Source organism: Patiria miniata, unplaced genomic scaffold (assembly GCF_015706575.1).
Source record: "Patiria miniata isolate m_02_andy unplaced genomic scaffold, ASM1570657v1 HiC_scaffold_17, whole genome shotgun sequence".
NCBI classification, from domain to species: domain Eukaryota; kingdom Metazoa; phylum Echinodermata; class Asteroidea; order Valvatida; family Asterinidae; genus Patiria; species Patiria miniata.
The window spans coordinates 3960308-3982971 of record NW_024037055.1 but is presented as its reverse complement, the minus strand read 5'-3'; the positions used below and the strand labels follow the sequence as shown (position 1 = coordinate 3982971).

Genomic DNA, 22664 nt, shown 5'->3' with positions numbered 1-22664 from the left:
TTTACAATATAAATATTGAGGGCGCTATACCAGTGTATCTTTTTGATGACTTGAAAGTGTTCTGGTGCACGTGCGAGCGATCCCCGAGCGGATTTGACTCCATAAACTCCATTATGGAATTGCTGGCATTTTTGCGCCATATGCCATGTTTGATAATCTGCAGTATTTTATCTTCTAATAGGTAAAATAATTGTTCAAAATGTGAATACAACTCGGAAAAACTTCCATACTGCCATTACTGGGCCACCACTCATAATATTTCAGATATAATTATTGTTGATGTACCCTAACGTGGCGCGGCCCCTAACGTGGCGCACTTTGATTTTTCGCCTGTAGCGCCTAGCTAGAGCAAAAGTTTTAACTGAAATTTCACAGAAAGTGAAATTTCATCAAGTTCTAAACACACCCGTTCATAAATTGCGAGTTTATTTACCCGCTACAAAGTTAAAAGAAAAATGTATTTTGGCGTGATTTTCCGATTTTATTTTCAAGTGCAAAGTGAAACCTTTGGAAATGCCCCGAAAAATAAGAAAATAATTTTCTGACGAACATCTGGCTGGGTATGTAAGTAGAAATAATAATGATTAATCAGAATTGATCAAGTTTACAGAAATTCTTAAATGTTAATTTGGAATTGTCCGAGATTTATTTAAGTGCGCCACATTAGGGAACACTCCGCCAATTTGTGCCCAATTTCCGGACGCCACCGTTTTTTAATTTCGGATTAAATTTTATGAAACCGAAATTGTTGACGGAGGTTAAATAGCAAGCATTAATAAGGAAAAAGTACCATTATGTTACTACATGAATTTGAGGTTTGTCAACAAAGAGGTTTGGCAACACTACACGAGGAAAGTTGGGTAAGCTTTGAAGTGCGCCACGTTAGGGAACACGACTATATAAGCCAGGGGAAATTGAAAAGTACCAAAAGTTGTAAATCTGATGAAGAAACACTACCCAGTGGGCACATGACGTTGTTTCAACGTTGAATGTTGGTTGAAATGACGTCACGACGTCGAAATACCGTAAAACAACGTTATTTCAACGTCACTTTTGCGACGTTGATTTTATGTTACAGTTTGACGTTGTTTCAACGTCGAATAAATGTTGAAATTGCGTCGCGATATTATCAACCTAAATTCAATGTCTATCCAACGTCGGTTTTGAAACGTTGTTCCAACGTCCATATTTCGACATTAATCCAACATTGAATGTTGGTTGAAATTGCGTCGCGATATTATCAACCTAAATTCAATGTCTAGCCAACGTCGGTTTTGTAACGTTGTTTCAACGTCCATATTTCGACATTAATCCAACGTTAAATGTTGGTTGAAATTGCGTCGCGATATTATTAACCAAAACTCAATGTCTATTCAACGTCGGTTTGGTAACGTTGTTCCAACGTACATATTTCGACATTAATCTAACGTTGGATAAATGTTAAAATTGCGTCGCGATATTAACAACCTAAAATTAACGTCTCTCTGACGTCGGTTTGGTAACGTTGTTCCAACGTACAGATTTCGACATTAATCTGACGTCGAATAAAAGTTTAAATTGCGTCACGATATTGACAACCGAAATTCCATGTCTATTCAACGTCAGTTTGGTAACGTTGTTCCAACGTACAGATTTCAACATTAATCTGACGTTGAATATGCGTTTAAATTGCGTCACGATATTAACAATGTTAAATTCAATGTCTATCAATCGTCAGTTTTGTAATTGTTCCAACGTATTTTGACATTATTCTGATGTTGGATAAATGCTTAAAATTGCGTCGTGATAACGACCTAAATGTACCAATGTCGGTTTGGTAAACTTTGTTTAACATACGGATTTTAATTAGTCCAAAGTTGAAAAAATGTCGAAATTAAGTGCGTCGCAATCAAACATATTGCATTGCTTTGAAATTGAGTATCCTCGCGGTTACTTCAACGTCAGTCCTGCTGTATCAATTAACGTATAATTTTAACTATCAAAGTGCAAAATATTATGTCAAGAAATATAAACAAAATAGCCGACTTAATTGAACTTTGTGGCCTTTTTTATGAAAACATATTATTTGTCAGCACGCCAAAGCTGTGACGCTAGCCAATCACACGGCGCGTAATTTGTTCTACATTCCAAGGTTGTGACGCTGGCCAATCAGTTTTCATGTACTCTCTTTGAATCACGATATGGCGCGCAAGCATATGACCGTTACATATTTCGACATCATACTGCAGTTGTGTGGACGTGTAGCGTGCAGCCGACATCATTTTACTCAAATAACAGGTAAGAATTTTGCCATCAAAATTCGTAGTTATTGTTATGATGTTGCTTAGACATACCTGACGTTTATTCGAAGCACTTACTTATTAATTGCAACCAATTTCTCCCCAAAACGATAAACAAATATTGACACATCACTGGGGTCGGGGACACTGGCATGCATGGTTACTGATGATACCGGCGTCCGGTACGTATGGGAACCAGGTCGACCGCATGCATCCCGGCACTCGGAACAGTGTATTGCTGAGCTGTACTAAAACGGGTTCAATGGGAAAGTAGTGAGAGAAATCCTGAGAAATAATCCTCCATTGGCGTTTTGAACTGTACAGTATAATGGACGTGTGACTTAAACTTTCCGAGACGATATTGTTACCATGAATAAATGTGGCTCAATTACTGGATTTCCTTTGTATTGAAAAGTTGTTTCTGAGGAAATAGAAATTGCATTTTTTTTCACTTGGTAGACCTTATGGACATGAAATGCATGATGATGAAATGTACTTAAGCCTACCTGGTTAAAAAAAATAATAACCAGGAAAAATATAATTCGATTTTCTGCACTGTAGAGTTTCAGTTTTCATGTAATTTTCAGGCTAAAAAGTAAAAATGGATCGTCCAAAAGTGATTGTAGAATGGAATGCAGTATATTTTCTCGAGGTCAATTACTGCCATACTGGATTTCTTCGTACAGCTACACAGCGGTGATAGGTCGTGGGTCATGTACATTATACCGTTTTACTTCCCCTGATTATTAAACCAGGTGGGTTATCTTCCATAGGGAATAGGCCTATCAAGTGGGGGATAAACACTCCCGATTTCGATTTCACATGTTGCTATCACCACCCCGGTGCTCTTGCACATGTACAAGTCACAAAACGGAGGAAGTTGCTGGGTAGTTCCTTGATCCTTTGTGTAAAACTAAAAGTTGCTGTGACAATAGTGAGAATGCATAACACAAATTTCTGTATCAAAACTTTAGGTAAATGCAAGCATGGATAATTATACCGCTGTTTGTAGCCTGTGCTGTGAATGGTGCAATAACAAAATGGACTCACGGTGCAGGGAGTGAGTAATTACGTAAATGTATTGGCCTAAGTAATCAATCATTGCATAGGCAGGTGGTATTTCTACATAAACTTGTTTTTGTTTTGTGTAGATACTAGACATGGTTTGCATATTTTTTGGGGAGTATGCAGAGTCTAAGTTTGGCAGGTAGGACAGGTAGGGTAGTTAATCTCACTTTTTCAGCTTCTGAAGAAAAAAATCCTTTTCAAAATTCCAGAAGAGTTTACAAGACCTCACAGATGACGAAACCCCACTCAGCAATGATTCATACAGGAATTGAGGAGGAGCCAAAGTCAGCATGGATTGTCGAACCAGTATGGAGGAGTTATGTATGACTTTCGAAGATGCTTCAGTTTGAAATCTTTCGGACAGTACTCGCAGTGCCGTAGCTGGTATGTATATGCCGACAAAAAAAAAATTCAGGGCTAAGTTTTATGGCAAAAACCGATTATTTTATTCTTAAGTCAATAACACTTGCAGAGATGTAGCTCTGATTGCAGTCATCGCACATAAAAAAGTGGTATTCAAATCCATTTCTACTTGTGCGAACAACAGACACAATGGCCAGTTCATTCAAAACGTTAACAAAACGCAAAAATGAAAACAGATTTGTGGCTATATCTTAATTGAGTGTTGGCAGAAGTTTCGTCACAGTGCATTGTATAATAACTTGTGTATGTTTACACTCTTCCGTTATCTTTTTTCCTGATGGGTCTTTGCTTTTGTCTCTGAGCGTTGTTTTTTTTCTCATCCAACAGGTGCATGACCAAGTGATTGAAGACAGTTCAACAATGATGGGCAGAGTGGAACTGAAAAAAAGCAGATGAGGAGACGGACCTTTTCAGTTTCGCAGGTAATTTAATTTTCTTCGCCAGATTTAATTTATTTTGACCAATTATTGATCTTGGTTAAAATCTCATTGTGTGGTACTTGGTTGTATGGTTGATAATTGCTGAAGTGTCAGGAAATACAAGTGGTAGTTTTTATAAGTGCAAGTTTAATAAAAGGAATCATTCTGTTGATTTTTTGTACACAATGTCAGCACATAAAATGATGACCAAACGTGTTGTCGCTTTGTTGAAACTAATATGGTTTATGTATGTATTTCTCTTTGTTTGTGTTTGTAACATTTTCGTTTTTGAGGGTGATTTGGTTGTGTCAATGAATAAAGAGATGGTTGGGGAGGAAGCTTGCAATTCTATCTTTTATTTGTCTTTTCTAGCGAGGTCTAGTAACTTCGTAATCGGGCAAGGTGATGGATGTTGCTGCTTGTTGAGTTTTTCATCTCCTGTCAAGTTTGCGCCTGAAAGAAGAGGTGATGGAGGGACACACTGAGGGCCCATGCACCTTCACATTCAGTCGTACCTTTGGACTGTGTTAAATATTTCAATATTGGAACAGTTGATTAATAGTAATTGTTCAAATACAGTAAGTTGCTCTGGAGTGGCTGGTATCTTTCCGTAAGTGTAACAGGTAAAGGCTCTTTAAGTGATGGAAATTCAACCTCTGCCGCATCTTGTACTTTTCATCTTGAAACTTCCACGTTCGAGAAGTGGGGGACTGTTATAATAATTATATACAGTACATGTATTGTGCATTATTTAGTTATTACTGTTGATTCTTGGTTGACCTGTTCAAATGTTCAATTGAATCATTTAGATTAATTTTGTATGAATGATGCTGTTTGTTTTATTATTTTCTATTTGATAGTTTCTAATGCTCTTGCCCAAGTCTGCCGCATAACCTCTTGCAATATTTCACAAGAAAATTCATAGATATGATAGAATAGTGCTGCAGGTAAATTTGGAAAACTAATATGAATTGTATGCAAATGAAAAAAAAAAGTGAATTTAGACGTTTAAAAATTGTACCTGTATGCTTGTTAATTCGTGTTATATTTCTGATGTAAATGCACTGGTCAGTGCTGCATTTCTTTGAAAAAAGAATCAAATTCATTATCATGTATCTTTTTAGAGACTAGTACCCTCGTTTAGGCTATAATGCTGTTGGAACAAGTCAATCTAATTCTGAATTTTACTATGTATGGATTAATTACTACTTTGTTGAAACCTAAAAGGTGTTGTATAAGCTGATAAGGTTGGAAGTTAATTAATAAATACACACATTTTTTTATGGAAAAAATTAAAGTGATTGATAAAGAATTTCATTTAAATTTAAAGTTATTCAATTTCGACATGGATTTAACAACACTCCTCAGCTTGCAAATTTATTTAACATAGAACGATTGGAAAAATGCCAACATCCACCATTATCAGTACATTCTGGCTTTAAATCTTAACACAAACCTTAAAATATTTTGATTCAAGAATTGCATTTATTTAACTGTGATATTTCTAAGAATAGGATGTCATTTAATGTTGATTATTTATACGTTGATTGAACATCATGTCAGTGCTATTTTAATGTAGAGATGTCTACGTTAAATCAATGTTGAAATGTCTACGTTAACTCAACGTTGTGATCTTAACGTTGTTTCAATGTCGACATTTCCACGTCGCTTCAATTTGCAAATTCAATCATTAATCAACGCTGAATCAACGTAGAATCTCCGACATTAAATCAACGTTGACATATCTACGTTGATTCAACGTCATGCTTTCCACGTTGGTTTAACGTCAGCATAATAACGTCAGATCAACTTGCAAATTCAATCATTAATCAACGTTGAATCAACGTAGAATGTCCGACATTAAATCAACGTTGAAATATTTACGTTGATTCAACGTTGTGCTTTCCACGTTGGTTTAACGTCAGCAAAACAACGTCAGATCAACTTGCAAATTCAATCATTAATCAACGTTGAATCAACGTAGAATTTTCAACATAAAATCAACGTTGAAATGTTGACGTTGATTCAACGTCGGCATTTCAACGTCAGAAAAACTTTCAAATTCAATCATTATTCAACGTTAGTTCAACGTCGGAAACTGACGTTGTTTCAACGTTATTTCAACGTATTTTGCCCACTGGGTATTTAAGGAGTGCAAAAGTCCTTTGGTAATACTTTAAAATATACTGTCATGGCCCATAGACTTTGTGCAGGAGCTGTGAGTGGTGGTCCGGCGCCAGTATGGAACTTTTTCCAATATTTGTTTGTTTGGCTGTCACTCGGCAGTCTATAGTCGTACTCGTAGCTTTGTCTGCTTAGTCCGAGTGACTAGGACTAGGTAGGACTCTACAGATCGCTTTTTTAACATTTTTTTTAACGATTTCACATCCATGATGTAATAAATGAGGAAGAGTGTCGGTCCTAAGACGGACCCTTGTGGAACGCCTGATTTTACTGACGACCAACGTGAGTGAGAACCATTGACACTAACACATTGAATGGATAAATCAAGCTAAGAAACCCCCGAGCTGAGATGATCTTTGGAATGCTTTCATTTGCACGATGAGCAGGGGTAATAACTCAAACCAATGTTGATTATTAATATTATCACACTGCATTTTCATTCCTCAGCCGTGTTGCTGCAAACACAGACATCCCAGTCATCAACCACTGGTCGTACCCAGTAGAAGGCCCGGCCACTGGTATCCTTCTAATCCATGAAGGGAACCGGTCATCGCTGGTGCAAGACAGATGCAACAGGGATACGCTTCTGTACCTAAGGTGACAGTTCTTCGACTTACTGAACCGCTCGACTGAGTTCATGAATTGATCATGCGCTTTCTGTGACCAAACTAGACAAGTTGTCATGTTGGTTTTTTTTTTTCACACCGATCATTAATTAACAATGCCGATTGTTATTCAGTCCCATTTGACCACATTTGACCTTTAGTGTTTAGGGTCGTATATTGCAATTCGAGTTGTATTTTAGTAGCAAAAACTAAATCATAGAACTGTTACATTTATCACTTAAAGGTAGAGAATATCATTTTTTATTTGTGCATTTTTTTTCATTTGAAGCAACAAAAGTGCTCAGAATCTAAAGAAGGGTGCTTAACAACTAACCTGATGAAGTTTTAGCTCAGTGACTGCTGTACATTCTGAGAAAACACTATTTGAAACATGTTTTTGAAATGAACTTCTTTCTTTTGTTGTGAATCATTTCAGGGGAAGTGCATATCTGACAAGAGATGGCTTCGGCTCTGCCTCGGACCCTCTGCGTGTCCCATCACAACTCCTGCAGGTTCGCTGGACATTTGTTTCTTGGGCTGCAAGTTCACTCTCCTAGATGCAATCTTACATTCTGTGCCAAGTAGTCCTTTCAGTCAAAATCAATCAAGCGACAGTGAAGAATTCCCAATTCAACAGTTAAGAATTCCCAGCCTGCATAAAGCAGGATTGACTGGCTGGGACTGTTTATGAAACTTGTGCTTTGACTGTGGGTAATTGATAAGCCACTGTGCCCCAACTTGCCTGCTTTGTCCGTTCATTGACTGAGTTTGACAGTGCTTGCTTGACATATGATCTGACTGCTGGTGACTAGCCTGTGTTAAAAGTATAGCAGGGAATTGGATGCAAATTTTGACTGTCTGTGACTGTTTAAATAGCAGGAGGCTTAATCTATTCCTTTGTTATTACAACCTCATCTTGTCATTGTCAATACATCAGTTCCATCTTATTACACAAAGACCATAGTCTAGTCTCTCTTTCTTTCTGTATCAAATTCTATGTCTATAACAGGACGGCACCACCCCTGTCTTGCTGTCGGCCACATTTGCCGGTGACAGTCTCATCATGTCAGTCAGTGGGATCATCTTCACCTACAGTCTGGAGACGCGGCAGTGGACTAGAGCCAGTGGCATCCCTGATGATGTGGACATCACTAACGTTGCGTCTTTCCAGTGCTGTTACAATGACACGGAGTGGTGTCAGGTAAATACAACATATTCGAGTGTGTAAGTTTTTGTCAGGCTTATGCAGGGCCTCTTGCCCACTGTCGTATCTTGATTTTGGAGTCGAAGTCAGAGTTGTGTAATGCAGTAAATCAAAAGTCTGATCACAAAGAACAGGTTTATTGGTTAAAAAAACACCACCAAATAGAAAGTCAAAGACTTAAATAATTTGGTTTTACAAAAATTTCAATAAAAACTACCCATTTATGCCAGGCATTAATGTATTAGCATTCCAGCATTCAAATTAAGTTCAAATTAAAGATTAACCCTCCTGCTGTCTCAACTGTCACAGACAGTCAAAGAAAATCAATCCCCTTCCCTGCCATGCCTTTTACACAGGCTAGTCACCATTCACCAACAGTCCGATCATATCAATTAATTAAAAATTCAGTAAGATGAAAAGGGGGAACATGTAAAAAAAGAACAATGATGACAAGTGCAATAGGGGCTACAGAAGTAAGGGCATGATATGAAGAAAATTACAATAAATGATGGACATCATCTTAATTCTTTGTGTACAGAATTGGTTTCCTCAATTTTACAAAATAACATACACCATGATGTTAAAGTCACTGCTTCATCCTCTTCAGCAGGCACTGTTTTAGGCAGCTTATTAGCTCATAGTACACATATAAGTTTAACAGCCTGCTCTTTTTTTCTCATTTCAGGAGCAAGACAACTCAGTGGTGGCATACAATAGCCACATCTCCTCAAATACAGCGATGATTGAATACTTCTTATCGTCTGACCAAGGCCGGTCATTTTCCGTCAGACACCTTCAGGTTGACTTTGACATCAAGGTGGGTACTTCAATCACAAGAAGGTCACTCATATGAGTTAACCATTAGCAACTGGACTACATGTGCATTGTATTACATTGTGTTTATTTGCCGAAGAATTCCTGAAACTGCAAAGGATGAAACTGCTTTGAGAAAATGAAAAAGCACTTTTCCTTTCATAGGATGGAATATTGGGGGCCACTGTTCTTGGTTCGCTATCGGCTCTTGCATTCCTTGTTCAAAGAGATGACATGGCTGGTGCGCAGTTCGTCTACGACTGCATAGACCCGACTGACACCAACTTGCCCAAGCCTGTATCATTGCCGTTTAAAGTCACGGGGAACCAGACCTCATTTGCACAGCTGGAGAGTGGACTTGGTAGTCTGGTGATATGGGATAGCAAGGACATCTACTACAGTGCTGTGTCAGGTATCAAATAACTGTAGTTCTTACATTATTCGTGTAGCTATTAGCCTATTCCCAACCCAACCCAACTGTACTCAAACTGTGACCATCCCAACCCAATTTCCAAAGCAACCCAATCCATCCCAATCAACCAACCCAGCCTTAACCCAACCCAACCCAACCTTAACCCAGCCTTAACCCAACCCAACACAACCCAGCCTTAACCCAACCTTAACCCAACCCAGCCTTAACCCAACCCAACCCAGCCTTAACCCAACCCAACCCAACCCAACCCAGCCTTAACCCAACCCAACCCAGCCTTAACCCAGCCTTAACCCAACCCAACACAACCCAGCCTTAACCCAACCCAGCCTTAACCCAACCCAACCCAGCCTTAACCCAACCCAACCCAACCCAGCCTTAACCCAACCCAACCCAGCCTTAACCCAACCCATCCCAGCCTTAACCCAACCCAACCCAACCTTAACCCAACCCAACCCAACCCAGCCTTAACCCAACCCAACCCAGCCTTAACCCAACCCAACCCAGCCTTAACCCAACCCAACCCAGCCTTTACCCAACCCAGCCTTAACCCAACCCAACCCAGCCTTAACCCAACCTTAACCCAACCTTAACCCAGCCTTAACCCAACCCAACCCACATCAATCCACCTTAACCCAAACCGACCCAACCCACTCTCACCCAACCAAACTCATCATCCCTAACTCAGCTCCTGCACGTACATGTACCTCACCTTTTTCCTGTAAAAGGTAAACAATGATCAGAGGCTTAAAATGTATTGGACATTTAACAGAATTTCCAGAGCTTCTGAAATTACAGAAAAAGATCCGTAATTTCCCAATCAAAATTCTTTGTTTCTCTTTTTCTTCCTGTACAAGGCAAAGCTGTTGTCAAGGCCAGAGTCCATGCCCAGGATCCATTGCCAGCTCTAGATATAGGGCAGACTGTTCAACAAGTTATTTCCAGTGAGTTACTGTGACTTTTACTTTGAAATTTAAGTAAATACTTGTCCTTAGCTGGTCAGTGGATCAGCCATTCACGTGTGTGGAGCCTAACATGCAAATGTTGTGCGACCCGCATGCCAGCCAATTGGAGTCGAACAGAAATGTGGACTAAGCTGTTGATTGGTCAATTTGGATGCTATTTTTTGTAAAACATCAACGGGTTAAGGAAGCCCAGCTTGAAGGCGCCCGCTGAATGGTCAGAATCTCGAGGTCAAGACGCAGTCTTGTTTTGTATAATTAGTTGCCAAATTTGCTCTTATAAGACCCTTGCTGTGCAAGGGGAGATTCCATAGACTAGTCCTTAGCTAGTTCCAGTCAGTAACGTTTCGTCCAAATAATTACCGTTTACCTTAAATAAAATTAGTTTATATTCCACCAATCATGATTTAAGACATAAATTGTGGTATCATTTTTCAGAAAATTCCCTGTATTTGCAAGACATCTTTGAGGAAAAAATATGTAACGATTGAGAAAAGTTAGCTGTATTTTGATGTAATATCACATTGGATGGGTCATTTGGGTATTGGGACTTTCTCCTTTTATGTGATCCAGACAAGGATGGAGATTTTGCAATGCTGACAACAAATGGTGACTTGTACTTTGGCAGAGAGGGGCTACTACCAAAGATAGTCAAGGTAAAGTCTTTAAAGTTTTCAAAATTTGATAATGGAAGGAAATAAGACATGTGAAAATTGATGTCAAGAGAAGAGAATAAAGTTGTGCTTGGCCAGTTTTAAACAAGTACATTTCAAACCAGCTAGGGACCTGAATGTGGATACAATGGTCTGAGCCAGTTTTAAACGTAGTTGTTTCATACCTGCCAAGAAACCATTTATAAATACCTTTCGGTTAAAAAGTCAAAGCAGTCAAAAATTCACACATTTCCAGCGATTCTCAACAATTTTATTGCATGTTTTGCAAAACACCCCTCTGGCCATGTATAGTATGCGCCTCGCGCGCATAGTGCTGACAATCTGTGAGAATTGGTGTGCGCACCGCGTACTGCACAATGGTGCAGAACGCAGCGGTGTTTTTACCAGCGCTTTAAAACCACCCGTGTGACGAACTCCCGACTAGAAGGAATGGGTAAACTGTCTCAGGTGAAATAGTGGTAATATCTCAACACAGCTGCCTCTGAGGAGCCCACTGCCTTGCCCCGACCACTCCTGTGTCGTCCGATTCGCACAAACAACGAACAAGATCCAGGTGCTGTATCCAGCCGATTCCAACGCAACGAACGTCATCCCTCCAGCAACTAGCAAACTTCAGATGCTGTCTGAGGAGATCTACGTCCAACAGCGGCTGGCCAAAGTGGCGCCACCGTTGCAGGATTGTCAGGTAAGACTAGCAGTGAAAATGATTATTAGAAAATTGGAAATTTCTGAGGGGGAAATGAAAGCCCAGTCATGAAGTGTTCTTTCAGCAAAACGAAAACAATTCACATAGAATTGCATGTGAATTGTTTTCGTTTTGCGGAAAAAAACATGTACCTTTGTATGATCCGTTGACAGAACTTTAAAACGGTGTTTGCATTCAAAATGCCACAACTTGAAAAGTACAGGAGTGATTTGAATGATTCTTGTACTAACAGAAAGCTCATTGATTGAACTTTCTTACCCTAGATTTTGAAAGTGCCACAGGCAGAACCTCGTTAAAAAAATTGGTCCTGACATTTGGGACATTTTACTCACCCTTTAGTACAATTTTTTTTGTAAATTTGCGAGCTAGAGTGGGAGGGTTTAATAAAGGTTATTATTTAAGCCAGTGGTCCTATGGAATTTCTCATTTCTTGCAGACCTAACAAAAACTGTTATTAAGATTGTGTATTTTGCCGTGTTTTCAGCATCAAGGCATTATGGCTAGCTTCCATGATGAGCTATTTTACTTGGACCTGGGTCAGACGTTGGAACTGAACGTCACCTTTATCCCTGGTGCCTGGGAGCGTAATAGCTACATGGTAAGCTATACTGACTCGTTTTCTATTTTTTCCCCCTTTGCTCTTACTTTGTGGAACCAATTTTTTTATATTTTTTTTTGAGAACCAAAGAAGGACGTTCCACATATTTTAAAGATATAGTCCATCATTTATAATTTGTGCATTTTGTTCGTTTGAAGCAACAAAAGTGCTGAAAATCTGAAGAAGGGTACTGAACAACTAACCTGATGAAGTTTCAGCTCAGCTGCAGCTGTGAATTCCGAGAAAAAAAGCATTCTAGGATTTCAATTTCAAATCAAAAGTTGCTGAATCATGTTTTGAATTGGGCCTGAATTCAGCGTCCGAGACAGGTTCTCACTGAGCCGATTGCAGCTATACGCGATGTCGCGCACTGATCCGACGAATTATAGCAACCGGCGCACGTGTGCGTCGTGTCAACGCTTGCACACGCTTCGCCGAATAACAAAACGAACTACTAACAGAAATTTCCAACGGTGCGTCTTAAGATGCACCGTTGGAAAGGCCTTCTTTCGTTGATTACTTCTAACTGATAGCTTGCCAGAAAGAATAATTTCACAGGGAGTTTAGTCCCCTTACTATCTTTCAACCAAGTATGTTTTTCAACAATAATTACGCCAGTTACTTTTTGGATAGCTGCAAATGATGGACTATAGCTTTAAGACATACTTCATTGGTGTAGCAAATCTGATTGCTTTTTAAGGGGAAAAATAATTCCGGGCACTTTCTTTTTGACTCGCCCTGTATAGTATGTTGACTTGCGGTTGACTTGTGATTGACTTGTGATTGACTTGTGATAAACCTGGCTATAATTGTACATGTTGTCACAGGTGACCTTATCCAATCCTGGCATTCTATCAGTGAATTCAAGCCTCCAAGATGTAGGGCCCATGGCGAAAGGTGTGACCACCATGAAATTGGTGAGTACATTTTTACATTCCCATATATGCGACCAAACAGAAATGGTCCTTTGTAATTTAATTTTGGTAAACCAAGAAGAACCCAACTGTTTCTGTGTTTGCACCTTTTTTTGGTTGTTAATTTCTTCGTGAAGAAAAACAAAATTAAAAAATTTTTCTTTAAAATGTGGCTTAAAGGTTTAGGGTTCATGTACATGTTTGATCAGACATTTTAAATTATTCATCAGAGCAGACGGGTATTAATTTGTAACAAACTTTTATTTCATTACTTTCATTTCTACTCGCCACTTCCAAAAAAACTGAAGATTTTACCTCACTTTCAGTTTATATGGCCGACTCGTGAATAAGGCCTATTGGCCTCCTAGTCCTGAGTTAATGGTCTATTTCGTGCCTATTTTTGAACCTCGCAGATTATAAATGTGGCACTGGTGGCAGATACCCTACCTGAGGGGTAAGATTTTGTCATTGTTTCTCACTTCAATTGTTTTGATTTAAATTAATGTTACTCCTGTTTTCGCAAGTGTGTTCAAGTCCCCACATGTCAATCTTAAGTCAGTCAGATGTTGCTCAGTAAGAAACTGTTTCAGTGAACAAAGGCATTGCTTTGTCATTGTTCATCTCCGTTTGATTAATTGTGATGGGTGTATCCTCTCTGAGTGATCCCTGTTTGCTATTTCCCAGGTCTGTATCGTGACTTTGGGCGTGATCCCTGGCTACATGGCATATGTGGGTTTATGGTTTCTGACTAGCGCCCCTTGAACAAAGACATTGACTAAATGGGGAGCCATTGACATAGGGCTGGATAGCTCAGCTGGTAGAGCACCGGAACGATAATCAGGAGGTCGTAGGTTCAAACCCCGCTCCAGTCAATTTCTTTGTTCAACTTTTCAAAAAGTTTTACTCTTGATTGGACTTGTGATGAAATCAACTACATGTACACCTCTGAATGCTGTAGAATTTTCCACAGATCGGCTTGAGTTTAAAGACATTGTGGGATGAATTGACGTCACTAATTGTGTTTAAAGTTTAACTTTGATGAATGTAAAGACAACAATGAGCAGTTTTTTTCTTGATAAATTTTCTTTTCCATTTGAAGGCGAAAGGATGAGGCACGCGGTATGTCAACTCTGAGTGTGAGTGTGTATGACTCCAGTTTGATGTGCCATCACAAGCAGCAAGCTGTAAGTGGAAGTGCAACGATTTAGATTAACCCGAACCACCCCAACCCTTTGAAATCCAACTGCATGTTTTGTTGGAATCTATTAGAGTGAGCACTGCACTAGTAAACTGATTATGCTTTACATGGGGTCAGACGTACCACCATAATCAGAGTCCAACAGTTTGGGTGTTGAGTTTACTATATGGTGTTGGTGTTTGCAAAACTGAGAGCGCTGTCGATGTGATGTCATTTCAGGGAGACACTGCTTAGTTCAGGGGTTTTCTGTTCAAATGGTGAACCCCTAAATTCGCTCATTGAAAACATTTGTAGGAAAAGTTTGCTCATTGGCATACTGTCATGTACTGACATAACAATAAATCGCCAAAGAAGAGAACATTAATGACAGCAAAATAGCCACATTTCTGGCAGGTTTTGGTGATGAAAAAACTATAACATTGAGGTTTCTACCTGGAATGACATCACACTTTTGCTCATGAATATGGAAATTGGCATCAGCATAAAACAATTAAACAAAAGGCACCAAAATATGTACACAGCCACTCCAAGATTGAAACAAGGACACAAAGGTGCATTTTCAAAGATTGCATTAAACAAATTACATTGCAATGGGCCATTTAAACAAAATACCAGGTAGCACGTGTCGTAGCAGGATGTCCACCAGATAGGAATATCCGAATCAGAAAGTAAGTTTTTATCAATGAAAATGTTGTGTTATTTACTTCAGATTCTTTAATATTTATCACAGTTATTGAAATACTTCAGTTCATTACCATAAAGAAAGTGTTATCATTATTCAAACCTAGTCCTTTTCTAAATGTGAAAAATGTTGAGGATATTAATCGTTTGTTTAACGTTACCTTTCTGTTATGATTTGTGATTGTGTCGTTTGAGAGTTTTGCGTAATGTTTGGGTAGGTATTAGTAATTTTTTTCAATTGGATTTTTAAAACTCATTTCTCTCTTGCAACATTTTAAATTTTGGAACAGTTTGGATTGCTAGTTTTCTATCATAATTTTGTTTTTGTTTCTGTGTTTTTGTATATGTATTCCAACCTCATTATTTGGTTGAATGTGTTATTGGGAGAAGAACTAATCTTTTTTCCTTTCTTTTTATGAACAGTTCACAAAATGTTCAGTTAACCAATTAAGATTATAGTTTTATCTTTCCATCATCCCTGTTGTTCCGCTGTATTAATCAAATTGCTTTTGATAAAATTATGTCATTTTGATTCTAATATTTACCAAGGGTGTAAAGAGCCCACAAAATTAAATTCCTAAAAATTATTTAGTTGTCAATCATCATTTCCTACACATTTTTTTTAAAATCAAATTCATATCGAAATTATTCCACGATGCAAATGTTATCTCCACTATGAGGTCGTAAAAACTCCGCAACAGTGCTCGGATGGGATTCGAACCCATCCCGTAGTAAGCATGAGAGTTCAAGTCCTACCAGAGTAAAGTAACTATTCTAATCTCCACAGCATTGAGCATACAATCAAATTATGTGGGTAAAGGCAAAGCCCAAATGTGAACAATTGGACTTTTAGCCCTAACCATCCCAAATCCTCCAAAATCCTTTTGCAAATTGGAGAAATTTGCAGGATTGAGGTTACATGGCAAAAGTGCGTTGCTGATTTCGGAGGATGCACTGTGTCAAGGTTTTGGGCCGGACCTGGTGTTGTTTATGTTCAGCCGTGCATAAATTTAGTCCTTGATTATACTTGAAAACTCTGCACTGCTCCAGGATGTCACTGCCACTGCCTCAGCCTATTGACAGTCATAGCAAGAGGATTTTGCAGGATTGAGGCAGTGGTCACCTCTCCACAGACCATATTCAAGAAGTAATGGAGGAATTTGCAGGATTGAGGCTACATCCTAGCAAAAAGGCCTAGGGAGTTAGGGCTAATGATACTTGTGATCTAAGCATTATTCCTTTTTCCACTTTACAATAGGAATGGTGAAGAGGAGTGTGCAGGCATGAGAGGTTACGTCTACATTATCTCCAAGTGAGTAGGACCAATCTAATAATAAGGGAATTAATGTGTTCTGCTCTGGTCACTATCAGCATCCAGACTCCAACAGTCTTAAGCAAGTGTTTAAAACCGGCCAAGCACATAATTGTTTCCATTCATAAATACCTTTTTGGTCTAAAAATAACAACTTTTGGGTACAAAAGTCTAAAGAAATCACAAATTATAAATTTCCAACGATTTTGTTCAATAGTTTTGCTTCATGTTTTTCAAAACACCCCTCTAGCTATGCTATGGTATGACCCTCTTGTGAGAAGTTGTAAACAACTCCTTATATGGAGAATGGCGTGCGCGTCGGGCGTACTGAGTGATGTGTAGCAGAACGCAGCTGTGCCGGAGTAGTGTAAATTTGTGACTCGGAAATACAGACTCGCTGGCAGTATTGCACATGCCTATGTGAGGATTGTGAACATTCAACCAATATTAAAAACGGTAACTAAAAGGTACCGAATTTCAAAGGAGTCAACATTTCATGTGACACTGGAAAAGTGTTTAAGACCAGCCGGCCGGTCTTTATCAACTGTTTAAAACCGGCCACGTGACAGCCCCTTGACCTATAGGAATGGATAAACTGTCTTAGGTATTTATGAATAATGTGTTCAATGTTTTCACGGTTGGTAACAATTTCATCTGGTAAAGGCTTGTCAGGATTGCATTTTGTTATTGCAAACACACTGATTGTTCAATGGACTTGATTGTTCTGCTCTTATGATTTGTAACTGTTCATAATTGTGACAAAGGATCCTTGGGGAAACATACTGAACTTTCACACGTATTTCTGGTATTTGAAGATTTCCTGAAGACTCCAAGGCTCAATCAGTTTTTTTATAGAAGCAAAACGAAATTGGATGCGTACTTAAATTAACCCCTCAGTTTGATAGAGTGGAGTGCAGGTTCTACAGGCACAGGATCCACCAGAAAAAAACTCCTTAAATTGATTGAAATGAACATTTTGATTTCTGATATGACAGGGATGCCTATGACCCGACCTTTATGCGGGGGTCAACCGGGGTCACTGCCACAGAAGACAAGGAGGTCGTGTATGACTTTGACACACTGGGCTGCCCATTTGTGGTGTACTACCAGGACATGCTGAAACCCATTGTTGAGTTGTAAGTTCAGTTTGATGTTGATGAATACATTTTGCACAGAAGTACAGTAACGAGTATGCTTAGTTCAGGGGCTGAATTTGCTTGAAAAAAAAGTTGTAGAATTTTTGTCAATCCCCAAACAAACCTTCAATTATGTATTTTTTAAAAACAAATAGATAGCAAAATGTTAAGTAAGTTTCCTCTGTTTCCACAGTTGGGAGTAGGTTTTATTTAGCGATTGGCACATTGTGTGCTTAGTACAGGCTACTGTTTCAACAGAAAGTTCCAATTCAAAATTAGGTTTCAAGACCTTACTTCTTTTAATTATTGGTTAATTTTTATTCAAATGCAATCTCTTAAAAGCAACTACCTCACTGTTTGTTTGTTTGTTTTTTTCCTCTTTTAATTTTCTTTATTTTTATTATTAAATTATTTATTTTATTTATATATTTTTCCAGATATGATGGTGACACTTTTGTTGAGGAGGTGAAGGAGGATTATGTTCTGAATGAAGTAAATGGCATGTTCACATTTGGCTACGAAAAGACAGCTCAGGAGGTATATAATGTTACTCTGGTTTAAAGCGTGAACATAGTACAATGTAGTTCAGCAGCAATTGTTTGCATAGAAATATTTAAACTTACACAAACTCAACACAGAGTTGCGTTTATGTATGGCAGCATTTTGAACGATAAAAAGTGAATATATGTTTCTGGTCACCAGGCTGGTTGTAAGTCTCAACCACAGAGTTGGTTGCAGCAGCTGACAGCACAGGACTCACCTGACCCAGCAACTGCATGGACAAGACAGGTACTTTGTATTCCATAAAACGAAAGTGAGAGAAATATCCCTCGTAAAATCTTTGGGAGGATTTGTTCTCTACAAGACAATCGCAATCAACAGGACGGTTGCAAAGAAATTACCTGAAATGCTGGTTATTTTATGGAAAATTCTCCCAAAGTGACTTTTTTGTTTACCAACAATCAAGAAGATGTTGAGCAGCAATTGCCACATTTTTGTTTAACTTTATATTTTTATTGTAAGACGCAGGTTCAGTTCAGTTTTTCTTTGTTGAAATTGACTGGAGCGGGAGTTAAACCTGTGACCTCCAGATTGCCGTTCCGGTGCTCTTACCAACTGAGCTATCCAGCCCTATGTTGGCGATTCCCCAATTTGTCAATGTCTTTGTTCAAGGTGTATTTATCTTTTCCATGTTTTAGAACTATCGGAACTGCTCAGTAGAAGATACCGTAGGATTGAGGTATCCTAACCAACCGTACGAAGTCCTGAGCAGTCGCAACAGCAACCAGCTGAAATGGCTTCCTTACAATAGTATCCTTGTCTTCAATGTGTCCGTGCTCGACCCTGACTATAGGTAAGAGATATCTTCACAATTTCATCATTATTATTATTATTATTTCCCAAAAGGATTCCTCAATGGTGCCCTTTACGTACTGTAGCTCACAATCCTGAAGGAACCTTTAGATAGAAGACAATTAGACAATTGCATGAAAACAAGATGAGCTGAATTTCCACTGCATGTTTTCTTTAAGAATCCATCAACAGTAATACTCATATGACAGCGTTTGATGATGTTTTGTCTTCCAGCTTTTGTCAACTCCGGGGTAAGTTTGCCGTGCAAGTGTACGGCGTGCTCCCCTCCTCCACCCTGCCCCCTCTCCGTATCATGCTGGGCACCTGCGGCCTGGGACTAGCCGCCCTGGTGGCTGCCTACATTGGCCAGAAAGTCTGGCCTGGAGAGAAGGATCAAGAGGAGGAGAAGGAGAAACAAGAGGATGAGGCGCAAGAGATGTCGACAGCATTATAAGATGGCTGTGGAGTACTGGCCCTAGTGGCAAAATTTGGCAAGAGGAGTTGGCCAGTAAACTGGTAAGAGGGGAAAAGGAGGTAATAACAGGGGGAGGTGGTTTGGGTATGTGGGCGGGCAAGATGGAAAGAAATGGGATAATTTGCTAGGGATGTCGATCTACGTCGCATAGCAGCAGTCAGAGCTTCCCTTTCACTCCATACAGCTGAACAACTCATCCACGCATTCATCTCATCCAGACTAGACTTCTGCAACAGTTTACTTACAGGACTACCTCAGCAATTATTAATACGCCTCCAGAGAGTCCAAAATGCGTCTGCCCGCTTACTGACCAAAACAAGATCATACGAGCATATAACACCTTTATTATACAATCTTCATTGGCTTCCTGTTTAATACAGAATACAGTTCAAAATCCTGCTCCTTACATTCAAAGCCCTTCATGGATTAGCTGCATCCTACATACGAGACCTGTTACAACTTCGCAACCTGCGACCAGGCCTCAGATCTTCTTCATCACAGATACCTTCTGTTCCCAAAACGCGCCCGGCAAGCTACGGGGTCCGGGCCTTTTCCAGCTGTGCACTGCGTCTCTGGAATTCCTTGCCAGACGAGTTAAGGGACACAACTGATATGTCATCATTCAAACGACTCATCTTTTCAATCTATCATTTAAACCACAGTGATTTGCTAGTGACCGGCGCCTTTGAATGGTTCTCCAGAAACTGTGCGCCTTATAAATTATCTGTTATTATCTGTTGTTATGTCATCATCATAAGTAACCCGGAACATTGTGATCTGCCCGGACAGCCTACTTAACAAGAGGGGTGCTTGATTTATGAAGTCACGTCTTGTGGATGGGGAAATGATTTTGTTTAAAAAAAAGCACCTTCGGCCTTTTTCTGAGGTACCTTTCCATCAGTTTCATTTTGAGGAAAATGTCACCCAAGCCACTACTGAGTTTTGAAAAACATATTTTCGATTTGGCAGAGTGGTATTTTGTATTTGAAATTATTCTATGTATATCAAATCAAGCCTTCAGAGGTTTGCAGCATTCAGCAAACCTCTTCAGGTTTTAATGTTTGAACAGTTTTGATATTTCAGATCTTGTAGTTTGTCACATGTATGATTGTGTGTTGGTTTTATACCAAAACAGTATTTGTTTGAAAGTTGTATGGAAACAGAGATTGTTTGAGTAAATTTAAAGGCATTTGTTTTGAAAGAACTCAGTGGAGTTGCAGTCGCATGTTGTGGTTGCTCATTGTCACTTTTAATAAATGCTGAAGCTTTTTTTTTAGTTCTAAAATTTGTAAGGAATATTTGAATTTTGGTAGCGAGTATTTGAATTTGCTGTTTAAATTGCGAAGCTTTGTAAATTGAATAAATAATTAAGCGTTATTTCTTTCTGATTATTTTTGCTCAAATTCTTTATGACTTTCGTACGAGGACTTTGTTATTAAAATCGAGGCAATTTGCCAATTCAAGTTTTGATAATTGATATTTCAAAACAAGTGTCGTTTCTGAATATGTTAGGAAATACTTTGAAAATGTTCTTGACTTTCCATATAGGCTTTGTACACAACTGCTGAAGTACAGTGGCGTCTGGATACTACACTCTTTCCGCATATTTTTCTGCCCTGAAGGTCCCAGTCTTGTTCGAATCCACGGTGCAAAACCAAACAGTCCTTCAGTCAATACGCACAAATCTGCGCTCTCTCGGGAAGATTTATTTGAGAACGGTGGTCGATGTCCTGTGGAGTAAAGAACGACGCTCAGATGGGAATATTTGCCTAGCTAGCTACACACCCTCCGTTGACGTCAGTGAGGCTGAACATACATGTAATAATAGACAAAATCCTTTCTGGATGAACTCGGTAACATGAACCTTTTCAAACACTTCGCCGTCTGTTGTCCCAAATAATTTCCCCCGTCTGAATTTCAACGGAGCGATTTTTCCCCAATGAAATCGTTTTAAAATCGCATCTCGCATTTCTCTCTCTCTCTCTCTCGCCCCGCTTAAAAGGCTAGAAAAAAATTGTCAAGTTCCAACATGTGTTCAGAATCTATTCATGTTTGATTCGGATGTGGGATTGGCAAAAAAAAAAGTCTGTGTTTGTTCCTCTCGAGTTGTTCCGTCTACTTCACGCTAAGGCAAACAGTTTTAAGTGCCATCAACGGGCCCCGTGTGTTTGAAGGAAAAATTTTCCCGGCGCACCGTGAAGTGGTTGGTTGTTAGCGGGCCGTGACGCAAGGAGTCAAGGGGGCCAACGCTCGCCTCGGCCCCCAGATGGCTCGGCCGTGGGCCGGTGCGTGTCCTGCAATGTGCATCAAGAGGCAGCGCGCGTGATGGGGACGTGGTGTAGATAGCCGGCCGGTCGATATCCAAGCCGTAGCTGGATTTTATTTGCAGACTTGTATGTTGGCTTCCCTTGCCAGATTTTGCTTCAAAGTATTCTGTTCTGGCAGCTCAAAGTGATCCGTTTATTTGGTTGGGAAATTGGCAGGGGAAGGTGGGGGAGAAATATGTCATAACCACCCTCTCCTCCGGTTCTCCACAAGTTGAGAAGAAAATCATAATTCTGCAATTTTCCTCACCAGCCCCCCCCCCCCCCCTTAAAAAAATGTTGGGGAATTTCCCCACAGTCCACCGTGATCGTCGCCGATGCACAATACTTGTGTATGTTCTTCATTTGTACATGCCCTAACGTAATTTGTGTCAATTTTCAGACATACAACTTTTCTTAGCTGATGATTGATCTATAGTCGATGTAGCATTTTTTATTGGATGCTGCAGTCACGTGATTCAACTTCCAGCAAACGGTGTTGTTATACATACACTGCATTTCTCTTTAAATATTAATGTGGGCCAAAAAAACCGGTTGCATGTCGACATGACGTCACAGGTCAGGGCACATGGCCTATCCTATTCGTTGGTGACTTCGTCATACTCGCGCGCGCACCACGATTACTAGCGCCCATTGGATAAACACTCAAGTTGTGTTAACTTCCCGTTCCAATATCCGATGTTAATTAATGTGCAGTGTGCGTGGTTAAAACTGAAATGACGTTAAAGTAACGAACCGGATAGCTTGTCAAAAAAGGTTTGTCAAAATTGTAGGAAAAAACGTTGCTTCAATTTCCCCCATATTGCCAAACTGTGGCATTCAAAAGCAATTAATGTCACAAGACAACATTTCTGATTAACATTTTACCGAAATCATAAGATGCTGTATATTAAACCTGAATGTCTT

The 22664-nt window shown here is 39.4% G+C and overlaps 1 protein-coding gene, 1 long non-coding RNA gene and 1 other non-coding gene across 3 annotated transcripts; all 3 read left to right on the top strand.

Moving 5' to 3' along the window:
- Positions 1–25: 25 nt before the first annotated feature.
- Positions 26–20911, top strand: LOC119723522 (cation channel sperm-associated protein subunit delta-like). The gene is made up of 20 exons (XM_038194227.1): positions 26–181; positions 6821–6970; positions 7415–7490; positions 7988–8179; positions 8868–8999; positions 9161–9407; positions 10283–10369; positions 10961–11043; positions 11537–11746; positions 12252–12365; positions 13193–13282; positions 13693–13733; positions 14379–14463; positions 15093–15145; positions 16417–16470; positions 17466–17606; positions 18044–18143; positions 18309–18395; positions 18806–18960; positions 19194–20911. Exons 1-20 carry the CDS (start codon positions 114–116, stop codon positions 19411–19413), a joined length of 2385 nt encoding a protein of 794 aa, XP_038050155.1. The 5' UTR covers positions 26–113; the 3' UTR covers positions 19414–20911.
- Positions 1814–4759, top strand: LOC119723523. The gene is made up of 4 exons (XR_005270550.1): positions 1814–2277; positions 3557–3731; positions 4098–4192; positions 4562–4759. It is a non-coding gene; the product is annotated as an uncharacterized LOC119723523 (long non-coding RNA).
- Positions 14079–14151, top strand: Trnai-gau. The gene has a single exon. It is a non-coding gene; the product is annotated as a tRNA-Ile (tRNA).
- Positions 20912–22664: the final 1753 nt, after the last annotated feature.